Here is a 21,583-nt window from a genome sequence, read left to right on the forward strand (position 1 = left end):
TATATTCTCTAAATCTATGAAATTAAGCTATTACAAATTTCTGCCATGGCCTCAAAGATAATAGCAACTGCTTTTATTTTTGGTGCTACTAAAAGTGAGGTTTTTTCAATATTTTGTTTTCCTTTTTAATTCTAATTTAAACAAGCCAGAGCATCTTTACCTATTTTATTAGCAAATCAATTCATTTAAAAGCTTTGTATATCTAGTTTTATACATTCCAGAATCATAGAATCACAGAATTGGGAGTGGCCATTTAGGCCATCAAGCCTAACATTCTACTCAGTGCAGAAGTTCAAATTAAAATATCTGAGCCAGATGGTTGCCTGAACTCCTCTTGAATACATCCAGTCGGAAGATAGCCTACAAAGGGCATCTAAGATGATCCAAAAAAAGGCCTACCTATGTGCAACTCACCTAAAAAGGGGGCAGGCCGTCAACTGTTAGATTACAAGTGCTATCTCGATTTTCCTGAGAATGCCCCTAGATCCCATCACCTGGATAATTGGCAACACTACAGACCTACTTAAACTGTTAAAGATTTGAATAATGTTATCAATTATAATTGATTTTTTTTTTGTTTCTAGGTTCCATTCAAAATATAAAATTGATAGATTTTATAACTATTCTTGTTCTCTTTTAGAAGTTTTTGGAGAATGCTAATTGTCTGAAACTTCTTTTCTTATTAGTACATTTATGTAAACAATCCGAAGGCTAACCAAGCACTACAAATTATTAGCTGCTGTTTTATAACACACAACACACACACACACACACACACACACACACACACACACACAAACACACAGACACAGAGAGAGAGAGAGAGAGAGAGAGAGAGAAAGAGAGAGATTTAAGACATATCTTCCCTAACAAAGAAAAATTTAACAGAAAAACATGTCTGGCTTGCTGTATTCTCTAATGCACACAGATTTTATGGTAAATTATTTGGAGTGGAAAAAAAAGAGAGAAATCCTATCTTGATGAAATGCTGAGATAAAATAGTGTAAATGTGTTTTACAGTAAGGTAAGAAATGTTAAGTGGAGACGTTCGTTACTCTTTTTGAAAATTAGATTTGTAGATTTGGTTCACAGGCAATACTTCAAAAGAAAAATTTTCAGAAAGATCTGTTAGAGCAGTGTTTCTCAACCTTGGTAGCTTGAAGATGGGTGGACTTCAACTCCCAGAATCCCCCAGCCAGCAGCGCTGGCTGGGGGATTCTGGAAATTGAAGTCCACCCATCTTCAAGCTTCCAAGATTGAGAAACACTGTGTTAGAGTTTCGCAACACAAACTGTGGTCTCAGATTTTTGGCCTTAAACATTTTATCAGCAGTACTACTTTCTGTTACTAGCATCTGATTCTCTGATTATTCTTGTGCTTTGCCTCTTTCACCTGCTTTTTTATTTAAGAACAAGGAGATCTGGGATTGGTATTTTTTTAGAGGACACGTCACAGGTAAAAATACAGATCTTCTAAACAGTAACTCTTATTTTAATATGAGCACACATGCTTTGTTTTAGCTGAGGAGTTTGAGCAACCCTGGGAACCATTTTTACACTGCCTCTGATTGGCTAAAACACACGTCATAAATGTGGGTGGTATGAATGTGAAGTATTACAGTACTTCATTTATATTTAGAAATAATTTTCAATCTCCTTTAATTCAATCAGAATAGAGCTGGAACAGACTTTGGAGGTCTTCTAGTCAAACCCCCTGCTGAAGCAGGAGACCATATACCATTTCAGACAAATCTGGGAATTATAAACACCCAATGCCCTCAAATTTTCCTGTTTTTACTTGTGAAAAGGTTTACAATGTTTCCTATGCCTCCATCCATTTATTTTTGCCTAAAGGCTTCATTTTATTATGTGGGAAGGAGTGTCATACTCATGTCCCAGCCTACAGTTTGGGCGAGGGTGGGTGGGTGGGCTTGTGTCATTGGGTGCTTGACTTCTCCATTTGCCCTGCCCCCCCCCATGCATGTGAGTCCATCAACATGATTTAAACTGGAACTATCTTCTGGTTGTGAGAGTGACGTGGCATTCTTCTCCAAAATAGAAGTCATGACTCTAACCCTTTTCTTAGTAGGAGGCTTTGCCCTGGCCCAAAGAGCTTACATGGATCTAAGAAAAGTGGTGTGAATCCTACCTAAAAGTGTCAACCTCACATCGTCCCTCATCACTACTCTGACAGAGGAAATGACAGACATCAGGACTGCAGTCAAAATAGCCAAAATTATGTGGCTGTTGATCATCTACTAATAAGGGCAGGTCAGGGTTGTGAATCCTTTAAAGGTCTTTGCTGTTTTAACCTAACCAACAATGAGAATTACATTGAAGCAAAACGAGCCAAGCTTAAGACTCTAGTATTTCACATCTCCCAAGATCTAGAGGGATGGAACTGATTTATTTATTTATTATTATTAGTTCAATTTATATGCAGCCTTTCTCCGGAGATCTTGGCTCACATCTTGGTTACCTGATTTGGTATCCCAGGGAAGGAAAGTTGTTCAAAAATTTCTGTTTAAAATATTTGCCTTTGTATTAATCTCCTCAGTCTTTCACTGTGTTAGATTTGTTTTCCTAAAATATTGTACCTCCAAGCCAACTAGACAGCAAACCTATTGGCAAGAATACATAGAAAAACATGTAATGCTCTGAGCGGGTGATGAGTGAGCCCCATTTTGTGGCATCTCCTGTTTAATGCGATGCCAGAGGAAGGAATGTGTGAGACTTGGCCAAAACCACCATACCTAAAAGTGGTGAAGGCATGTAAGCAGGGTGGCTAAAGCCAGGAAAATCTCCCTCAGGGAAAGGGACCAAGTTGTTAAGGGAACAAAAGGAATAGAATAGAATAGAATAGAATAGAATAGAATAGAATAGAATAGAATAGAATAGAATAGAATAGAATAGAATAGAATAGAATAGAATCTGGAAGAGACCTTGGAGGTCTTCTAGTCCAGTCCCCTGTTCAAGCAGGGAAACCCTATACCATTTCAGACATGTGGCTATCCAGTTTCTTCTTAAAAACCTTCAGCAATGAAGCACCCACAACTTCTGAAGGCAAGTTGTTCCCCTAGTTAATTGTTCTCACTTTTTGGAAGTTTCTCCTTAATTCCAGGTTGCATCTCTCCTTGGTTAGTTTCCATTCATTGTTTCTTGTTCTGCCCTCTGGTGCTTTGGAAAATAAATTGACCCCCCCCCTCTTTTTTTGTGGCAGCCCCTCAAATACTGTAATATTGCTATCATGTCACCCATAATCCTTCTTTTCTCTAGACTAGCCATACCCAAATCCTGCAACCGTTCTTCATATGTTTTAGTCTCCAGGCCTTTAATCATTTCAGTTGCTCTTCTCTGCACTTTTTCCAAAGTCTCAACATCTTTTTTGTAATGTGGTGACCAAAACTGGATGCAGTATTCCAGGTATGGCCTTACTAAAGTTTTAGAAAGCAGTATTATTACTTCACTTGATTTTGTTTATATGCCTCTGTTTATACAACCAAGGATTGTATTAGCTTTTTTGGCTCCCTCTCACAGTTACTGTTTTTCAGCCAGGTTGAGCCAAGCAATATGATCATCTTGCCTGCTGTATTTTGCATAAATTTAAGTTTACTTCAAAGCAGGATGTAAAATAGATTTCAGAGTAATTGCCAACAACAATGAAGCAATAAAAATAAATCTATATCAAAATAAAGTACATTTTAGTACTGTACGAAGACAAAGTGTTGACAAAGTGTGTTGTCCCTAGCTCAAGGCATAGCCTACTGATCCACAGGATTGGATTGACAATTTCTTGGCCAATGATAGCTCTCCCTAAGAAAATTTCCAGTGAAAATATTCAGTATTATAGATTGGATTAGTGAAAAACATTAGGTTCCCATCTAAAGAAGAAAGGGGATGGGGTGGGGGAAGAGGAAGAAGTAATTCAGCAAATACATGCTTACAGATTTTTCCTCATAAAAACAAATTAAATAGCCTACCTGAATGCAACAAATAGCTTTTAATTAAACACTAGAATGTATGTATAGTAAACATGTTGGAGACTTAGTATGGGCTAATTCCCCAAAGCACATATATTCTAAGCAAATTATCTGAAGCCACTCAGGAATATGTTTCCATAATGAATTTGAAGCACCAACTACTTAACCTCATTTCCCCCTTCATGAACATGATGTTACAGATCAAACTGGGCAACCTAGGTCTTTGAGTCCCAGCAGGAAACATAGTCCCATCTGCTTATTCTTGATCTGAATGAGCTTACTTCATCATTCTAACTTAATTTATCTTGTGAATGATGTATCACCTTTCTTGAAGTCATGCCATTTATAAAGCTTGCAAGGTTGCTTTGCAAACTGCCCCTAAATTTGTTCACCTGGAGAATGCTTGCAAAAGGCATGACTATTGTTTTAGAAAGAGATACTTGGTTCAAACATACGTGTGCTGCAAATCACTGCTTTCAATGACTTTGTGCCGAACTTTAAATTTTGAATTGCCTAAGTAAGTTTCTATTTTCATGCTTCTAAGATGTCAGTTTTCTATGACTTTGTTCCATTTAATATAAAACATTTATTCTATTGTTTTTATTTTAGATTATCCCAAAGATGCTTTATTTCAGATTATATAAAGATGCATAATATTGTCACATATCATATAAATGGAGGCAGAACCAAAAAGTCTCTTGCTAAGAGAGGACCTGGGTGCTTCCATGGCAGAAATAATGAGAAAGATCAGCCATTAAAACTAGTAGCAGAAAGAAATTATGTCTTGATTTTTCAAATGAACCACAGAAGAGGAAGAAAACATATGCAGTAATATGTCTGGCTTATCTCTTGGCTTGTAAGATGCAATCCTGGAATGCACAGTTGATTTTCAAGCATACCAGAACATACAGTATAAGTACAAAATACAAAATGCTGTCTAGCAGTTTGAATTTAGAGCAATTATTTATTTATTCTGTGAATGTGTTATATTACTTATTTTCAAATATATATCAGAAAGAAACAGTATTAATTGTTCTCACTGCTAATGTGTAACAAAGTAGAGGAGGATAAAAGTATGATATATTCTTGAATTCATTAAAACTAATGAATCATGATAATGAGACTACCAATGCATAAATCAGAATGGTACCAAAGCATTTCCTTCTTTGACTTTTTAGAATTAGAAAAAAATTCAGCAAGAATTTCTAGGTTTTGTCCTAACAGTATTTTTTAAAAGAGATTATAAATCTCATGGAGTGCATTGACATAAAGTTTGAACATCAAATAAACCTCATGAATAGCTTCAGAGAATTGGATAAGAGTTAGCAATGTTAAGAGTAAGCTCATTAGTCAATGTCTAGATCGGGAATGTCCAATGTTGGCAACTTTAAGACTTGTGGACTTCAATTCCCAGAATTCCCCAGTCTATATAATCAAAATTGCTCCTTTTCGTTAAACTCTATGAAAGCTGAGGATGAGTAAAAGGAAGAAGAGAAATAGCAGTGGCAATTAACGGTGACCCAAGCATGACAGATTCACCAAAAAATTGAGCTGCAGTTCTATCTTGAAATAATATTTTCCAGAACCTTATTGTGAAAGAAGGACTGGCTGTCTGACTAAACAACAGAGACTCTCCATACTGCAGTATTTCATTTAAATCCTATTACTTCTATTTTTAAAGACTTTACACAAATATTGATCACATACCTTTAGGAGAATCTAGGCAAGTAAAATCTATGATTTGTTTCTGTTTATTAGATCCCACATGCACAGGATTCAAGATGTCAAATTATGGTGGAGTTGTGTTCCATAACACATGAGAAAATTTCTTGCTCTTGACTAACTGAACTTTGAGAATCATTCATGAGGCTTTTATCACTGATATTCCCCTCCAACTTAAACTTCCGCCTGTCATACAATTAAGATGCAAACCACAAGACATTGAAAACTGAAATGTTCAGTAGAGGCTTAGTTAAAACTTGTGGTTTTCTTTCTTTCTTTTTCAAATAATACGTCATTTTGCAGTCTTGTGTGATTGAGAAATTTCTTTATGCCCAGAATTGCATTATGTTCTGTGGTTTCCTATATAGAATTTCCTCTTAGGCAATGATGCACAATAAAATTAAGACCTTAAGGAGCATGGTAGCTCACATGGTTAGGATGCTGGGATGGAGGTTAGCAAGTCTGTGTTCGAAACTCCAGTGCTGCTGTGGGGTGGGGTGAGCTCTTATCTTTCGCTCCAGCTCCTGCCAGGGACATGAAAGGAGCCCCCAACTGAGCACCACCTGGGCAATGGTGATATCACCACCTAATCCTTTCAATCCAGAAGCATCTTGGTGCTTTTGACATGAGTATGATTAAAACCTTTAGACAGAACAGATTTCAAAATAATCTCAGCTATCCTATTTAAATAGTAGGACTGCTCCTTATTCCCAAGAAGAAAGGAAACAGTATATTGCTAGTTAGCAGTCAAGGCAATTGGATCCTGCCTCTGATTCTCCAAAAGTAATTTGAGCCTGAAGTGTAAAATGTTTTCTTCAGAGAGATTTAAGTGATATCTGCTTTGTAGCAAAATATTTTTTTCAGTTTCCTGAAACTTTTTAGATGAGGTTTTCATCTTGCTATTTTGATTGTTTTTATGATTCTGACACTTTTATTTTAGTATTTGCATTTTCATTATTGTTTTATTCCAAAAACTAGAGGGAAATAGAGAAAACAGAGAAAATAGGAAATAGAGAAAAAAAAACTGAAGAAAAAAAGAAACAAAAACAAAGGAAAAAACCAAGCACCAATAAAAAAACAACCAGAAAACCATTCTTATTAAAAATAAAAATTTTTTTTTATAGAAGTACTTAGAATTGCCAACAGGAAAGACATTTCCCCAAAGATAACTATTTGATATTTGAAAGTTACTAGTACAGGTAGTCCTTGGTTAAATATTCATTCAGCCAATGAATTTTTGCATACCCACCAGCCATCGGACAGCAATTTGGGTGGCTGGTAACCAGCTGACAATTACATTCACAACATCCCGCAGTCATGTAGCTTCTGACAAGCAAAATGCACATCTCACACATCCCTGTATACAATCCATGTGGTAACTCTTATACACCCCTGTACATCCTCCCTGACCCACATCATGCCCCTTCCTTGCACACCCTCCCTGACCTGTGTGGCTCCTCACATGCACCACTTGCATCCTTGCATACCCTTCCCAACTTGCATGCTCATGTACTCCTTCACTCCTCTATCTGGCAACAGCTATTTTACTTGCTGGGATTGCAGAGATTTCCATTGCTAAGTGATGTAGTCATGCTTTACAACCACATCGCTTAGCAACAGAAATTCCACTCCCAATTCCCCAATACAGGTAATTTAAAGACTACCTGTACTAAACAATAATCTATCACAGTTGCTCCCTACTCACAAGTAAATGTGAATTTACTAGAATGATCATGGACTGTTGTACCATTTAAGATTATTAAATGTAATATATTATAAAGAATAGCTAAACAAGAGCCTGCATAGTTGAAGTTTTGATCTTTTGACTGTTTTTTATACAATCCACTTGCCCAAAATTTGGCAAATAAGCAAAGGAATTTGATTATCAGTGCTTCATTATTATGGCCAATTAGGGCATTTAAATCACACAGAATCACAACATATGTATGAGGAAATTATATATGTTGTGTGTGTGTGTATGCATGTATATATGTGTATATGTGTATACATATGTATGTGTGTAAAGAAAGAAGCAGACATTCTACGAGCTCCGGAACTTAAAATTTTAAAATAATTAAAAAAAGTTAAAAAATTTTTTTACTAAGCTTTCGTCAGCCATCTGCTGACATCTTCAGAGTATTAAACTACCATTACAGAAATCTCTGCCTTTATATGCCATTAATCAATTTACCCATTGCACGCGTAATAGGCCCTTCCAGGCTATGGCCAAATTGATTAATGGCATATAAATGCAGAGATCTCTTTGTTTAATACTCTGACAATGTCAGCAGATGGCTTACGAAAGCTTAGTAAAATAAAAAAAAATATTTTAAAATTTTAAGTTCCAGAGCTTGCAGAATGTCTGCTTCTTTCTTTACTAATATACTTGGAACTCGTATTTTTAGAATAGTTTGTAATGTATGTGTGTGTGTATACACACACACACATACACACACACAGAGTTCCAATTCTATCCAAATTAAAATACTTTTTAGCAATTGATATTCAGCTATTAACTGTTTGCAATAAAGTCCCTTTTATTTATTTATTTTTGCAAATAGTTAAGAATTGACTATTAACTGCTAAAACAAAACCTAAGCAGGATAAGATGGTTGTATTTGTAGACATACGGTTGATCAGCTTGGAAAAGAATTGCTGGATTAGGTAGAAGTTTGGTTTGTTCCAGTGCGGTTCTACAGTTTTGTCTTGGGAAAACAGTGTTAAAGAATTTGTGGGTAATACATGCTGAAAGAGAAGCAATGCCTGTCTGCTCTCCAGTCTACCTTCTCTTAGAGAACTAAGGTTCTCTTAGTGATTTTAAAAGGAAGAAGCTGGTCATGAAAAAGATCAAGTATCTATGTAATCTTGAGCAGTGTTATATTTCTAGAAAGTGCATAAGCAGGACTTGAAGGCAACGAACCTAGACTATTATTTGTTCTTTAGAAAAAGGGCACTCTTGATAGATTGGAATAGATGAGAGGCAAAGAAGAAAACTTCCAAGTGACATGGTTGTTGTTGTTTTTAAATTCTCTTTATGAAATAATTTACAGGCTTTATCAATGCTTATTTATGTTGAGGTTGTATTGCTTCTTTAATGCTATTGTATGCATTTGTATTTTTCTATTTCTGCCTGGCAATGGGTCTTCGTGGAACTAATAACAACTATGTGAATGGATACTGTAAATGGAGAAGAGATTAATCCTTTCTGTAATCCTAATCCTTTTTTCCACTCTTCTCAAAGCTGCTATTTACCTGATTAAAATTAGAGATATTAATTATATTCATGTATGTAGCCACTTTTGTACAAGGACTCTGTGACAGTTCAAAAGATGCTCTGGGATTGCAAGATCTCAGAATTTCACTGCATTTTTACCTGACAATTCATAAACCATTTCAGCATCTTCAGCGCTGGCCTCAAAACTCTGAGAATAGGCAACTGATCTCTCTAGCTAAGCAATAAGAAGCTCAGAAAATTGGATTTGATGTCCTACCCCTCCAAACTATGACAGCAGTGCTATCTGCCTAAGTAACAGACATTATAAAATGAATACATTGTTATTACCTTTCCGCTAGTATATGCTTTGATATGCATTGTATGTCTTTTGCAAAAGTAAATGCAGGTCAAGTTGTAATAGGAAAAAGTCAACTTCCTATCACACACCATTCCTCCTGTTGCTATTTAAAACTCTGTTAGTTGGAAGAATAGCTCTAACCTTGCTTGAAGCTTGTAGCAGAGAGCTTTCTGCAAATGGAGCAGAGGATGAGACAGAAGAAAAGCTCATTTCAGTTGAGAGGTAGAGTGAGGCAACAATTCCATGCACACTGCTTTATGCAAGCAACAAATATAAAGTTGGGAAATAATGATGATAGATAGTGAAACTCTAAAATATTTCATTAGTTCCATGGCTTTATACTGCTTCTTCCCTCTTATGGCAAAACTGATCCTCTAACGGATATTGTGAAACTAACTAGGAAGTTATTGCAATGATTGATATCCTGCTCCCTAGTTAAAGTTGCCTATATTTTTTCACCAACATAATTAAGCCGTAGCAGACATTCAAAAAGAACTTAAGGGTGTTCAAGGGCTAGGAAATGATAAAGGAAGACTGAGGTAATAAAAAAAACAGAGCCAGTTCTGAATTTTGAGAAAGTTCGTCTGGTGGAGTCATGAATTTGGCAAATGACCATAGTATTCTTCTGGGCTATCTGCAAAGGTTGGAAGCATTGCTTTGCAGTGTGGGGAGCTCCAGTTGGTTTGATGAGGGAGAAAAGGTTGAGCTCCTGGGCAATTTAGTGTGGGATGTTTCAAATAGTGCTGAGTAGCAAAAATTTAGTCAGACTGAACTTAAAGTGGTTATGGAGGAAATAAAGTTCTTTTTTGTCTGTCCACTTTTGAAAATGAATTTATTTAAACATGGGTTTACATAATGGGGAAATTATTTATATTTACATCTAGGAAATTAGGAGGGTATAATTTTAGAGAGAAAATGTTACAGAAACGCAAATGCAAAGTGATGACGAGAGATTGATCTCAAGACAAGCTGGGAGTGATGTATTAGCTTCTATGCTGCACAGCTTCATCCCCACCCAAGTCAATCTCCCCACAGGGTTGATATTGCAGCCTCCTAGATATCAATATGCTAATGATATCTAGTTATACATCATCACTCTGGGCTGAATAAGAGATGCAATTGAGGTCCTGCCTTGATCAAGATATTCCCTTGCCAGGGAAGTATATAATGTTGCCAGGTTCTATGCAGCAGCACTTAAAATACATCAGATGATGAATTGCCCATAAACTAGTCTTAATGAACATCTACTTCATCCTTCTAGATGCTTTGTACTGTGATAGTTTTAATCTGCTATATACTAATCTTTATGCTCTCCTACAGCTCTCTAGTGCTCCTAACTCCTCCTAGATTTTCCCAAAGGTGTTTTTTTTTAAAGCGGCAACTGGACTTTCTATTTTTTTTTCTTTGAAGATGTTTCGCTTCTCATCCAAGAAGCTTCTTCAGCTAACATGAGATTGCCCTTGAAGACTACTTGGAACCTACAGCTGATTCAGAAGTATCCCAGGTAGTTATGGATGCTTGCTATGAGATTTGTCCATGTGACAGTTCTACAATAGGAGCTGCTTTGGATGCTGGCTACCTTGTGGGTGTCATTCGAGGTGTTGACTATTACTTTTAAAACCCTACATAATGTTTGGCTTGGGGATCTCAGAGATGTGTTGCTAAAGTGGAACCTGCCCATTTGATGAAAACAGAAAGAAAAAGTATGCAAAGGATCCTTTATAGTGATAGAATTCTCTGCTTCTTCTTGATTAAGTTTTTGAAAACCATTAAAGATTTGTCTCTTCCAGACAACGTTTGAGGAAGAGATGAAATGTTTAATTTTTCCCAAAGTGTTGATGCCATTGCTGCTTTAGAGAAAAAACATGTTACGAGTGTTTGCTGTTGCTCACAGTTTGAATGATTTTCACTTTAATGCTTATGTGAAGACACTGTAAGCCACTCAAAGTTTTCTGATTTTTTTGGCATAGAAACTTGAATAGACAAATAAACAAAACTGTGAATTCCATACAGTAGAAGATCTCAACAGCACACAAATACATGATTAATTAAAACATTATTTATTGACTTAAATGAATATCCAAGGTTTGCCTGTGCATACTGTGCTGCAAAGTAGAAAGCAGATGTCCCCAGCCAACACATGAATATTTATATTTTATAGAAAGGAAATTGAATCCAGCGCAAGATTGACTACTTATCACTGCTATGATAGGTAAACAGAACAGGTTTAATTTCCAAAATTATTAAATCCAAATCTCTATCTAGTACTATGCGTTCTTTGCCAAATCTGTCTCCCATCTAAAAGCAACACCACAGTTAAACTTCTGTTAGTAAGAGTTACATATACAAATACGTTTTATTGATTCCTCTACAAAGTGAGCCACAAATTTCATTTAGATTTGCATTCTAGAAATCATAAATGAGTTTCATTATATGAAATAAAGATAAATCATGGTTAACAAATTATACAATCTAGGTCACAGATGCAAGTGGCCTCTTTTTTTGCATAAGGAAAAATAAACAGTTATTTAGAAACAGTAACTGTTTTTTTTTTAAAAAAAGCTACAGTTGGTAACCAGTAGAGATGGCTTAGATAAATGATAGGCCTAAGAACAATAATTGTCCAGGTGGAAACCTCTTTGAAACAAGGAAAGGGGTGGGGCTATAGTAGGAACATTCTGATTGGTGACGTAGGTGGGTTCTGCAAATGATTGACGGCAGTTTAAAAAACAGATGTAAATGGCTTAACTGTCACAGCTGAATTGTTTTCTCAGGTACAATAGGATAAGATTAATAGAATAGAAAACTTTGTATAGGACTGTGATTAGTAGTTTGGAGACAAGATGTAATCTCCCCTTATGGACCTCTATTTGAAATTATATTGGGTATGTAGCTTTATATTTTCCTTTTGTGATGTAAAAAATATTCATCTTATGTCATGGATAAATAATAACAGCATTGTACAATAGTTTTATAATAGTAAAACTATTACTTAATACATAAAGTGTATATAGATTTGGAAGGGAGGCTGGGATAAAAGATGCTATCTCTTATTTTAAGACATTTTGATATCTTGAGTAGAGTGCCTCTGAGAGTACCTAAAATTCAAATAATTTCTAATTTACCTCCAAGATTGGGCACATCTTTTAACTTTTTTTGGTGGAGCATTAAGTCTCTAAAGTTCTGGCAAGTATGTTTTAATGGGATGCTACAGCTGTTAGAGATTGTAACTATCATATACAGTATGCTGCTGTTTTATTTTTAATTGATTTTATTACATCATTTGAATTTTGAATTGATTGAAATCCAGCTCTACAGTATTATACTACATAGTGATTGGTGTAGCAGATTTGGCATCAATTCCATAAAAGGAAATCAAAGCACTCTGTTGAAAATCAAAACAAGTTGGGATTGAGATTGACCAAAAACAGACACACATAGAAAAAGCAAAAGGGTCAAGTTTCTATTTATATCACAATTGTTATGTGCAATTTGTGGAAAGATCCCTGATCAATATTTGCTGCTGTGTAATGTAACCAGTGCCAAAGTGAGATTCTCTCGGCAGTGAGAAATTGATGCACATTAAAGCAATTGCAAATTTTTTGATGAAAGTTTTAATAGATTCGTTGAAGTACATTATCAAATAATTTTTCTCAATACTTTTCTTCAAATACCTCTAGATTTTGATCATAAACCATTCTTAAACAGCACTTTAACTGTCAGGGCAACAATATTATGATATGTGATGTAGAAAATGAACATTTTTATTATGAATTGTAATATTTGACATTTGGGTGTGTAAAATCTGATTATAAATTTTGTCTCTGACCAAGAATGATACTTGTTAGAGCTTGAAATCAATTTGATATATGATTATAGCAATATTCTATAGAGATTTAGGAACTCTTTAGAGATTTACACATCTTGATGCTAATTAATGAAGAGAAGGAAGGAAGAAGTAGTGAAATTTTCATAAAGATGTGACCAGATAATTCACAATGATTTAAGCTGTTTAGAGTCTGCGATGTCCTTAAAGGCATCATTGTAGCACAAAAATGCTCTCCTGGTTGCTGGCACTAGCTGTGAATTCCAATTATTAAGCTAATCAGTGTAGATGGAATATTTTCATAGTCCTGCAGAGGCCGTCAGGCAAATGGGCTCTACTTTTTCTTCTTTCTTTTTCTTCTTTACTTTAGAGCCCCTCAGAATATTTAATATTACTGCAGAGGCCCAAAATTTTTCAGCATTTCTCAATTGCTCTGCTTGAGAATTATAACTCCTCGATTCATACTCTAATATTTTGTTCCTAACTGCATTTTTCAAATTGTAATTATTTAGTGGGGCATTAAATACTGCTTTTTAACCAGTAAATGTGCATATGAATAAGTCACCCAGCAGGCACTAGAATTTTAGATACTCTTTTGTGTCTATGTTTGTGTGTATACACACAGAGACATAATTTCAGATCTACTAAACCATTGAGAATATACTATAGGTGTGTTCCTTTTACAACTACTACTGGTTAATGCTAATCCATATTTTACCTGATTTGGGCATATAAGGGACTTGTGAATAAGAGAGGAAGAAGTATCTTGCACCATTTGAGCGCATTTCCATAACCTTTTACCTGTAGGATTATGAAACAAACCAGATGTATAATGTTGATTCATATCATGAATTTAAGATTAAACATAATTTTACATTCCATTTTTTTATCTCATATGTAACCTGGGGACTTAATAATTAAAACACAGAATAAAAACCAGTATCATGCACTCGTTCAGTTTTTATTTTCCATCAATTGAACAGGCTTAATTATAGCTGTTGTATTGGACTTCTGATTAATAGTTGAAAAAAAAGATAAGTATTTCATATTAAATCTCTTTGAAAATTTTGTATGGCAGCAGTCCTCAACTTTTCTGGCTCCAGGGACCAGCACCAGCAAGGGGGCGGCGGGGGTGGGAGGGAATGGTTTTGTGTGCCCACTGCGCAATCTAGTTCTCATGTGCTTCACGTGCTCACCCACTGCTTGTGCGATTCCCAACAGGCCATAGACCAGTATATGTCTGTGGCTTGGGGTTGGGGACTCCTGTTGTATGGTATAGTTCTGATTGGTGACATAAATTTTCTTCTATTTTACCTACAGAATTCTAGTGGTTACTGCAGTGGAAAATGGAAAGAGAGAAAGCAATCATAGAAAAAATCCTTTAATGCTTCCCATCTGCTTAATAACACAAACAACAATTTGCTACATTCATGGCACTCAGAAGGCATGTAAAAAACCTTGTGAAAAATTATTCTGAAGCTGAGATAAAAGTCAGAGAAGCAACTTCTAATGACCCTTGGGGCCCTTCTAGTTCTCTAATGTTAGAGATAAGTGACCTGACATACAACACAATTTCCCTTTGTGAGATTATGAACATGATCTGGCATAGGATGAATGACCATGGGAAGAACTGGAGGCACGTGTACAAATCTCTTACACTCTTGGACTATCTCCTCAAGAATGGATCAAAGAAAGTCATACAACATTGTCAAGAGGGTTTCTTTAACATTCAGATATTAAAAGATTTTCATCATCTAGATGAAGCAGGAAAAGATCAAGGTAAGATTAAAAGTACTTGGATATATCCATTAAAATTAAATGGATGCGTTTGTCATTAGTATTGGGTAGGGATACCAGATATGAACTGCAAACCCCTGGAGAACCAATAGATGGCAGTAAAAATAGTGTGTTCTCTATCTTTTTGTTACCATCTAGTGGTATTCCTTGAAGGTAAAAGATGAGAGTGCAAAAGTAAGTTTGATGCCTAATAGTAAGAACGAAAACCTAAGATTAGGTCAACTGCTTGTGTCAGCTAAATACCAACTGGTAAAGTAGTGGAAGGAATTACACATTTTATATTTCTGGACTTAAAACTCCACACAGATGTTGACTACAATATGAAAGAAAGATTTAAAGATTTAACTAAGATAAAATCTAAGATAAATCTAGGCAAAATATTAAAAGTGTAGATAAACTGCTAACAAAAGTATGTACTGTTAAGGCACTGCTCTCGCCCAGACAGTCAGAAAGGTTAAATGAGGAAAAAATTATGTCTTTGAATTATAGTGTTGGGGAAAATGGTTGAGAATATACAGCAGGATAGCAGGAAGGTCAAATCATTTGGTGCTAGTTAGTAAGACAAGACAGTTCACTGAAAGCATTAATAATGAAGTTAAGGATGAAATATTTTTGATGCAAAAGCAAAAGCTCTTTGGAGAAGTGAAACCAATCATGACTAGGCTTTTCAAATGTGTGCAAAAGTACTGTATAATTGTCATTCTATGATCCTTCTCTTTTCTCTTCCCACTGATCTGTCTTTGTGTGCAATATCCTATCTTTCTCCTCACTACTGGCATCCTCGAATCTCATACATCATTCAAGAGATTATAGATAGTGAAGACTGGTTTTTTGCTGGTGTCATCATCACTTTACAAACTGCATATATGGCATTGATTGGATTTATAAGGTTATTTTTGGCAGGCAACAAGCCATGTAGACTAATTAGGCACCATGCAAAATTAAAAGAAAGACTCTATTAATTCTTAATTAACAGCAAAACCAGTCAGATCTCTGTATCGTATAGCAAACATGGTATTCTTAATTTTAGTTTTTAGTAATTTAATTTTAATGATTTACATATGTCAGTTATTTTTATTTATGTGATTTACAAGAGAAAAAAAATCCATATTGTAAAACAAAAGAACAACTCCTTTGTTTATTTATAACACTAAAACCATGCACTGTATTATTGTTTTATTTCCTGTTGACATAAATGGCACAGTGCCTTTTAAATAAATTATTGCATTGTCTTGCAAGATGCAGTTGCTCTTTAGTTTCTGATTGTTAGAACTGATCTATAAATAATTATATCAGGATACTTACTTAATAACTATTTCAATAAAAAAGTTTCATTTCTTATTACCAAATTTTAATTATGTAAGTCTATGATATTCTGCTTTAGGTTGGATTACAAACTATAGTAGAAGAATATCCACTAATTGATGCATGTGCATTTTACAGTGTTTATGATACCATGTAATATCATGTACAATGTTTAGGATACCATGCAATAGATAGAAAGGATAAGACACTACCTATCTCCTGTCTACAACACAATCCTTTTGGCAGTTCCAAGAAGATTCCACACCTATTTGCACTCTTACTGAGGTGACCTTGTGGGTACAGATAAATCTTCAAGTGGCCTCAGTGGCTCTCAGAGAGCGTGCTAATGACCAGTTGATTGCAAAGAAATATGTTCCTTCCACCTCCCAATCCTGTCAGAATGAACCCTTCCGTTCCCCACCCCCCTCCCCACACATCATCTTGCCAGACCCAATGAAGCTTCTTCAAAAGTCTTCAAGGAAAAATAAAACTAAGAAAGTCCAGTTGCCTTTTGAGAAAGCATCTTTAAGACATTAGCATATGTCTTACAATATCAGAGAATAACATTTCAATCTCTATTTGCATGACATCCCCTATTTCTAAAAATGCAGTTTCTCATAACACTACTTTAGCTAAGGAATCATATAATCCTTGGGGTAGTTTAACAAATGCTTGTTAGAAAAAAAAACAAACCAGTTTTTATTAGAGGCATATATATGATGTGATTATGATTTGAAAAACAAGATAATTGCCCTAGGTATAAATTTCTTTACATTACTGGCATTTCAGCATTTTCCAAATCCATAAAGTCCTAACAAATATAGTAACCATAGAAGGCATTAGTAAGCTTTACAAATTTGTCAATATTTCCTTTTCAACAGGTTTCCATGTAAGGGAGAAGGCTAAGCAAGTTCTTGCTATTTTAAAAGATGAACAACTGATGCATAATGAACGTGAAATTGCGCGCCGGACTAGACGGCGCATTTCACATGCCATGCTTTTCTCCCAGAAGCCTTCTAACAAAGCTTATGTACCAGCTACGCTTGGCTCAGATCCCATTTCAGAACTCCCTCCATCAGAAAATGTCCAACGTAAGCAGTAAATATTTACCTTGCTATCCATGTTTTTGCATTTGAAAGTTTCAGCAACTTCAGTTTTATCATAACCAGGTATCTCTTAGCTAAGTCATCCAAACAACTATATAAAAGCATTCTAGGTTTTCACATTAAATGAAAAGTCATCTATCTGGCTTAAAAAGCAGGATGTTAAGATGGACCTTTGGTCTCATCCAGAAACACTCTCCCTACATTTGTATTCTCTTTTGTGATGAATAAAATGACTAAAATGATTTAATAGTTGGTATCTAATGGAAAAACACTTTCAAGTGTATCTGCTCTTCCTTAGACCAATAATAAAGCTTTGGCATCTATCTTTTCAATGTTTTCCCTTATATTGATCTTGTGTAAAAATGGGTATGGTTTCAGGGAAATTATAACCAATGTACAGTCTGGAAAATCACTAAGGTGAATGAAACCTGGACAAATGAAGGAACTGTAGGAGATGAACACTTAAATCTGAATTATAGATATTTTTTATCAATTGGCATGAGTATATAAGATGCTGATTCTTCTATATAGGTTTGCATAAATTGCTGGTAAGTTAGGAAATACTGCTATCATGTCCCCTCTAGTCCTTCTTTTCTCTAGACTAGCTAAACCCAAATCCTGCAATCGTTCTTCATATGTTTTAGTCTCTAGGCCTTTAATCATCTTTGTTGTTCTTCTTTGCACTTTTTCCAAAGTCTCAACATCTTTTTTGTAATGTGGTGAACAAAACTGGATGCAATATTCCAGATGTGGCCTTACTAAAGCTTTTTAAAGCGGTACTAATACTTCATGTGATTTTGATTCTATGCCTCTGTTTATAATCCAGGATTGTATTAGCTTTTTTGGCTACTGCTGCACCCTGCTAGTTCATATTTAAGTGATTGTCCACTAGGATTCCACTAGGTCCCTCTCACAGTTATTGTTTTTGAGCCAGGTTTCGCTTAATCTATACTTGTACCCAGGGGCGGGTTTCAAAACCTGTCGCTATCGTTTTGCTTCGTGGGCATGACGCACTCGTGCACGCGCAATGCATGGGCAGAAGCATCCAGGAGGGTGGGCGGAGCCTCCCGCCACCCCCGCTACCGGTTCACTCAATCTGGGGCAAACTGGTAGCAACCCACCACTGCTGATACCTTTGGTTTTTCCTGCACAGGTGCAAAACCTTGCTTTTCTCCATATTAAATCTCATTTTGTTGGATAGGGCCCATTTTTTGGATAGAGCTTGTCTTCTAGGGTGTTGGCTATTCCTGCCAGCTTAGTGTTATCTACAAATTTGATGAGTTCCTCTTCTATTCCCTCATCTAAGTCGTTTCTGAAGATATTGAAGAGTACTGGGCCTACGATGGAACCTTATGGTATCCCACTGCTTACTTAGCTCCATGTAGATGTAGTATAGTTAAGGACTACTCGTTGAATATGGTTTGTCAATTAGGTACAAATCCATCTGGTGGTGATGCTGTTTATCCCACATTTTTCTAGCTTGAGAAGAAGTAGGTTGTGGTCTACTTTGTCAAATGCCTTGCTGAAGTCTAAATATACTATATCCACAGCATTTTGCTGGTCTACTAATTTAGTGATTTTGTCAAAGAAAGAAATAAGATTGGTTTGGCATAATCTGTTTTTAACAAACTTGTGCTGGCTACTACCAGTAGTTATAAATTTATTTGTTTCTAGATGTTTGGTTTTTTATTCCCCTTCTCCCCAGTATCTTCCCATGTATTGATGTTAGGCTGATTAGTCTATAGTTTCCTGGGTCTGTTTCACCCCTCTCCCCCCTTTTTTTTTTGAAGATGGGAACCACATCAGCTCTTTTCCAATCCTCTGGTAGTTACCCAGTGCTCCAAGATTTTTTAAAGATGTGCTACAATGATTCTGAGATAACATCTGCCAGCTCCTTCAGAACTCTGGGATGTAATCCATCAGGTCCCAGTGATTTTTATTCATCGAAGTCAGACAGGTGTTCTCATATCATTTTCTTGCTTATTTTAATTTTTATTTCTAATCTGTTTTTTACAGTTCTTTTTGGTAGGTTGGGCCATAGTTTCTTTTTGTGTGAAGACTGATGCAAAGTATGAATTAAGCAGCTCTACTTCCTCTCTACTGCATCTTCACTCTTTAGTGGACCAACTGTTTCCTTGACTTTTTTCTTGTTATTTATATGTTAAAGACTTTTTTAAAAAAAATCTTTGACTTTTGTTGCAAATCTTTATTTATTGCTTCCTTGACTTCTTTATCTGCTGATATTCTGCCTTAGTTATGTGTCCCTCTTTCCATTTTTTGTACTTCTTCTTTTTGTCTTTCAGTTTATCAGAAAGGTCTTTGTGCAACCATGCTAGTTTCTTCTTGGATTTCTTGTTTTTCTTTTTCAGTGGTATTGTGTTAGACACAAAGAACCTTATTTTATTTATGAAAGAAAAAAAAAGTTTATAGCACTTTTATGCAGGTCAATGCTGTTTGCAGTTTGTCATTAATGACACTCTGACAAAAACTGTTTTACTCCAGATTTGCTGAGCAGATCAGGAAATCTGCTCAGCAAAAAGAGGAACTTTTTCCATTGATTGTGTTGGAGAGCAACCATCCTGATTTTTGGGGGGTGGGGGTGGGCTCAAGCATAGAATTACCCTATACTCTCTATGTAAACACAAGAGGGTTAGATCTGACCTTCTCTGAATGCCTTAGACCCTTATCTACTGGTAATAGTTCTCATGGGAAAGCAAGTCTGGGCAGATTCCTGAGTAATAGGCAAAGAAAAATAAAACAGTCAGCTTGAACCTTACACGTGTGGGGTCTGAAGCTTCATGTTATGTTTTGTAAGATACTGTATACCCTTTATAATGAATGAGAAAGCAGTGCATGGACACATAAAAAGTGTACTTGTCCCTGAAAGAAATATAAATTAAGCTGTAATTGTTTTGGACCTTGAAGGGCTAGACAAGAAAATATATTATTTTTTTAATAATAGTTTATTACATTAAAAAATGCATATAGGAAAGATGTTACGAGAATTTGAAAATAGCAGCTAATATTGAAAGGAGACAGTAGCTTTAGTCTATTTATTACTATATATTTCCATCCATTCTTGATTACAAAAAAGTCTCTCTCAGGGTTGTAACATTGCAGGATATTATCTTTCAAAAGTTCTCTGAACTTTTCAGTAACTTTTCTCCTTTTCAGTAACTTTGATGTAAAATATTTATGTGCCATGCTGCAGTAATATTACTCTGTTTAAACAGTTTGGGAAATTTAGTGACAGATCATTGAAATTTACATTACGTTCTAATCTTAAGGAGCATGTTTAGTAAATAATGTACTGTTGGTATATGTCACCCGAAAAATTAGTCAGAATTTATAGAGGTGTTTCAAATTTATGTTGGAAATGTAAACAACAAGTAGGGTCATTTTATCATGCTTGGTGAATGTGTAAAGTGCTAGAAAATTTTGGACTCAAATATATAAAGTGATTCAGAAGATTTTAAAGATTAACGTTCAATTGAAACCAGAATTTTATCCTGGTGGAAAAGATTATTTGTATGCACAAAGATGGAAATATTTCACAATATACAATGGAGGAATTGTTGAGGAAGATGATAGAATTTGCTGAAATAGCTAAATTGACCTGTTTGATTAAAGAAAAGAATATTTATATTACTGGTGATTGAAAATTCCTCATGGGCTTTGTATATAAGAGAAAAAAAATGATCTTATGAATTATGGTTCTGAAGATTTGACGAGGTATAATATAGAAAAAAAGAGAGTCATGCTGTAATGAGAAAGGTTAAAATGTAATTGTACTTATAACTGCTGTTAAGTTTGGAAGTCACATTATATATATTTATATCTTGTCTTCTTTCTATTTTTCTTCTACTTTTTATTTTTGCATTTTAGCTTTTTCTTTCCTCCCCTTTTCATTCTTTTTTTTTTGGTTCTATTTTAGTTTGTATTAGTTATTATTATTGTCATCAAAACTTTCAATAAAAATTATAAGAAAGGGAAATTTAGTGACAGGGATGATACTGGGCCTATTTTTCTGACCCCCTCCCCATATATTTTTCACACCAAAAAGTATAACTTTGTTCTTTATATAAATTTCTTCTATTTGGGGGGAAAAGAGATCATAAGCAGAGTTAATGGTAAAGTTCAGCAGAGTTCTACGGAAATTTCAATTCTGTCTCAGCATGTGAATTAGCTTATCTACTGTTGGAAATACTAAAACAGCAACCCCTATTTTTTGGGGGGGGTCTAACTAACTTTGGAGAGGTTTTTCCTTTTTACTCAC

The 21,583-nt window shown here is 35.3% G+C and overlaps 1 protein-coding gene across 1 annotated transcript in view; it reads left to right on the top strand.

Moving 5' to 3' along the window:
• Positions 1-14,529: 14,529 nt before the first annotated feature.
• Positions 14,530-21,583, top strand: part of ENTHD1 (ENTH domain containing 1) — a 40,970-nt gene continuing 33,916 nt past the window's right edge. The window contains exons 1-2 of the mRNA XM_070947855.1: positions 14,530-14,878; positions 17,083-17,292. Coding sequence (XP_070803956.1) covers positions 14,530-14,878; positions 17,083-17,292 — 559 coding nt within the window. The remainder of the gene's footprint in view (positions 14,879-17,082; positions 17,293-21,583) is intronic.

The sequence above is a fragment of the Pituophis catenifer genome, unplaced genomic scaffold (genome assembly GCF_029215685.1).
Source record: "Pituophis catenifer annectens isolate HBS135680 unplaced genomic scaffold, rPitCat1.0.hap2 SCAF_7, whole genome shotgun sequence".
Classification (NCBI taxonomy): Eukaryota; Metazoa; Chordata; class Lepidosauria; order Squamata; family Colubridae; genus Pituophis; species Pituophis catenifer.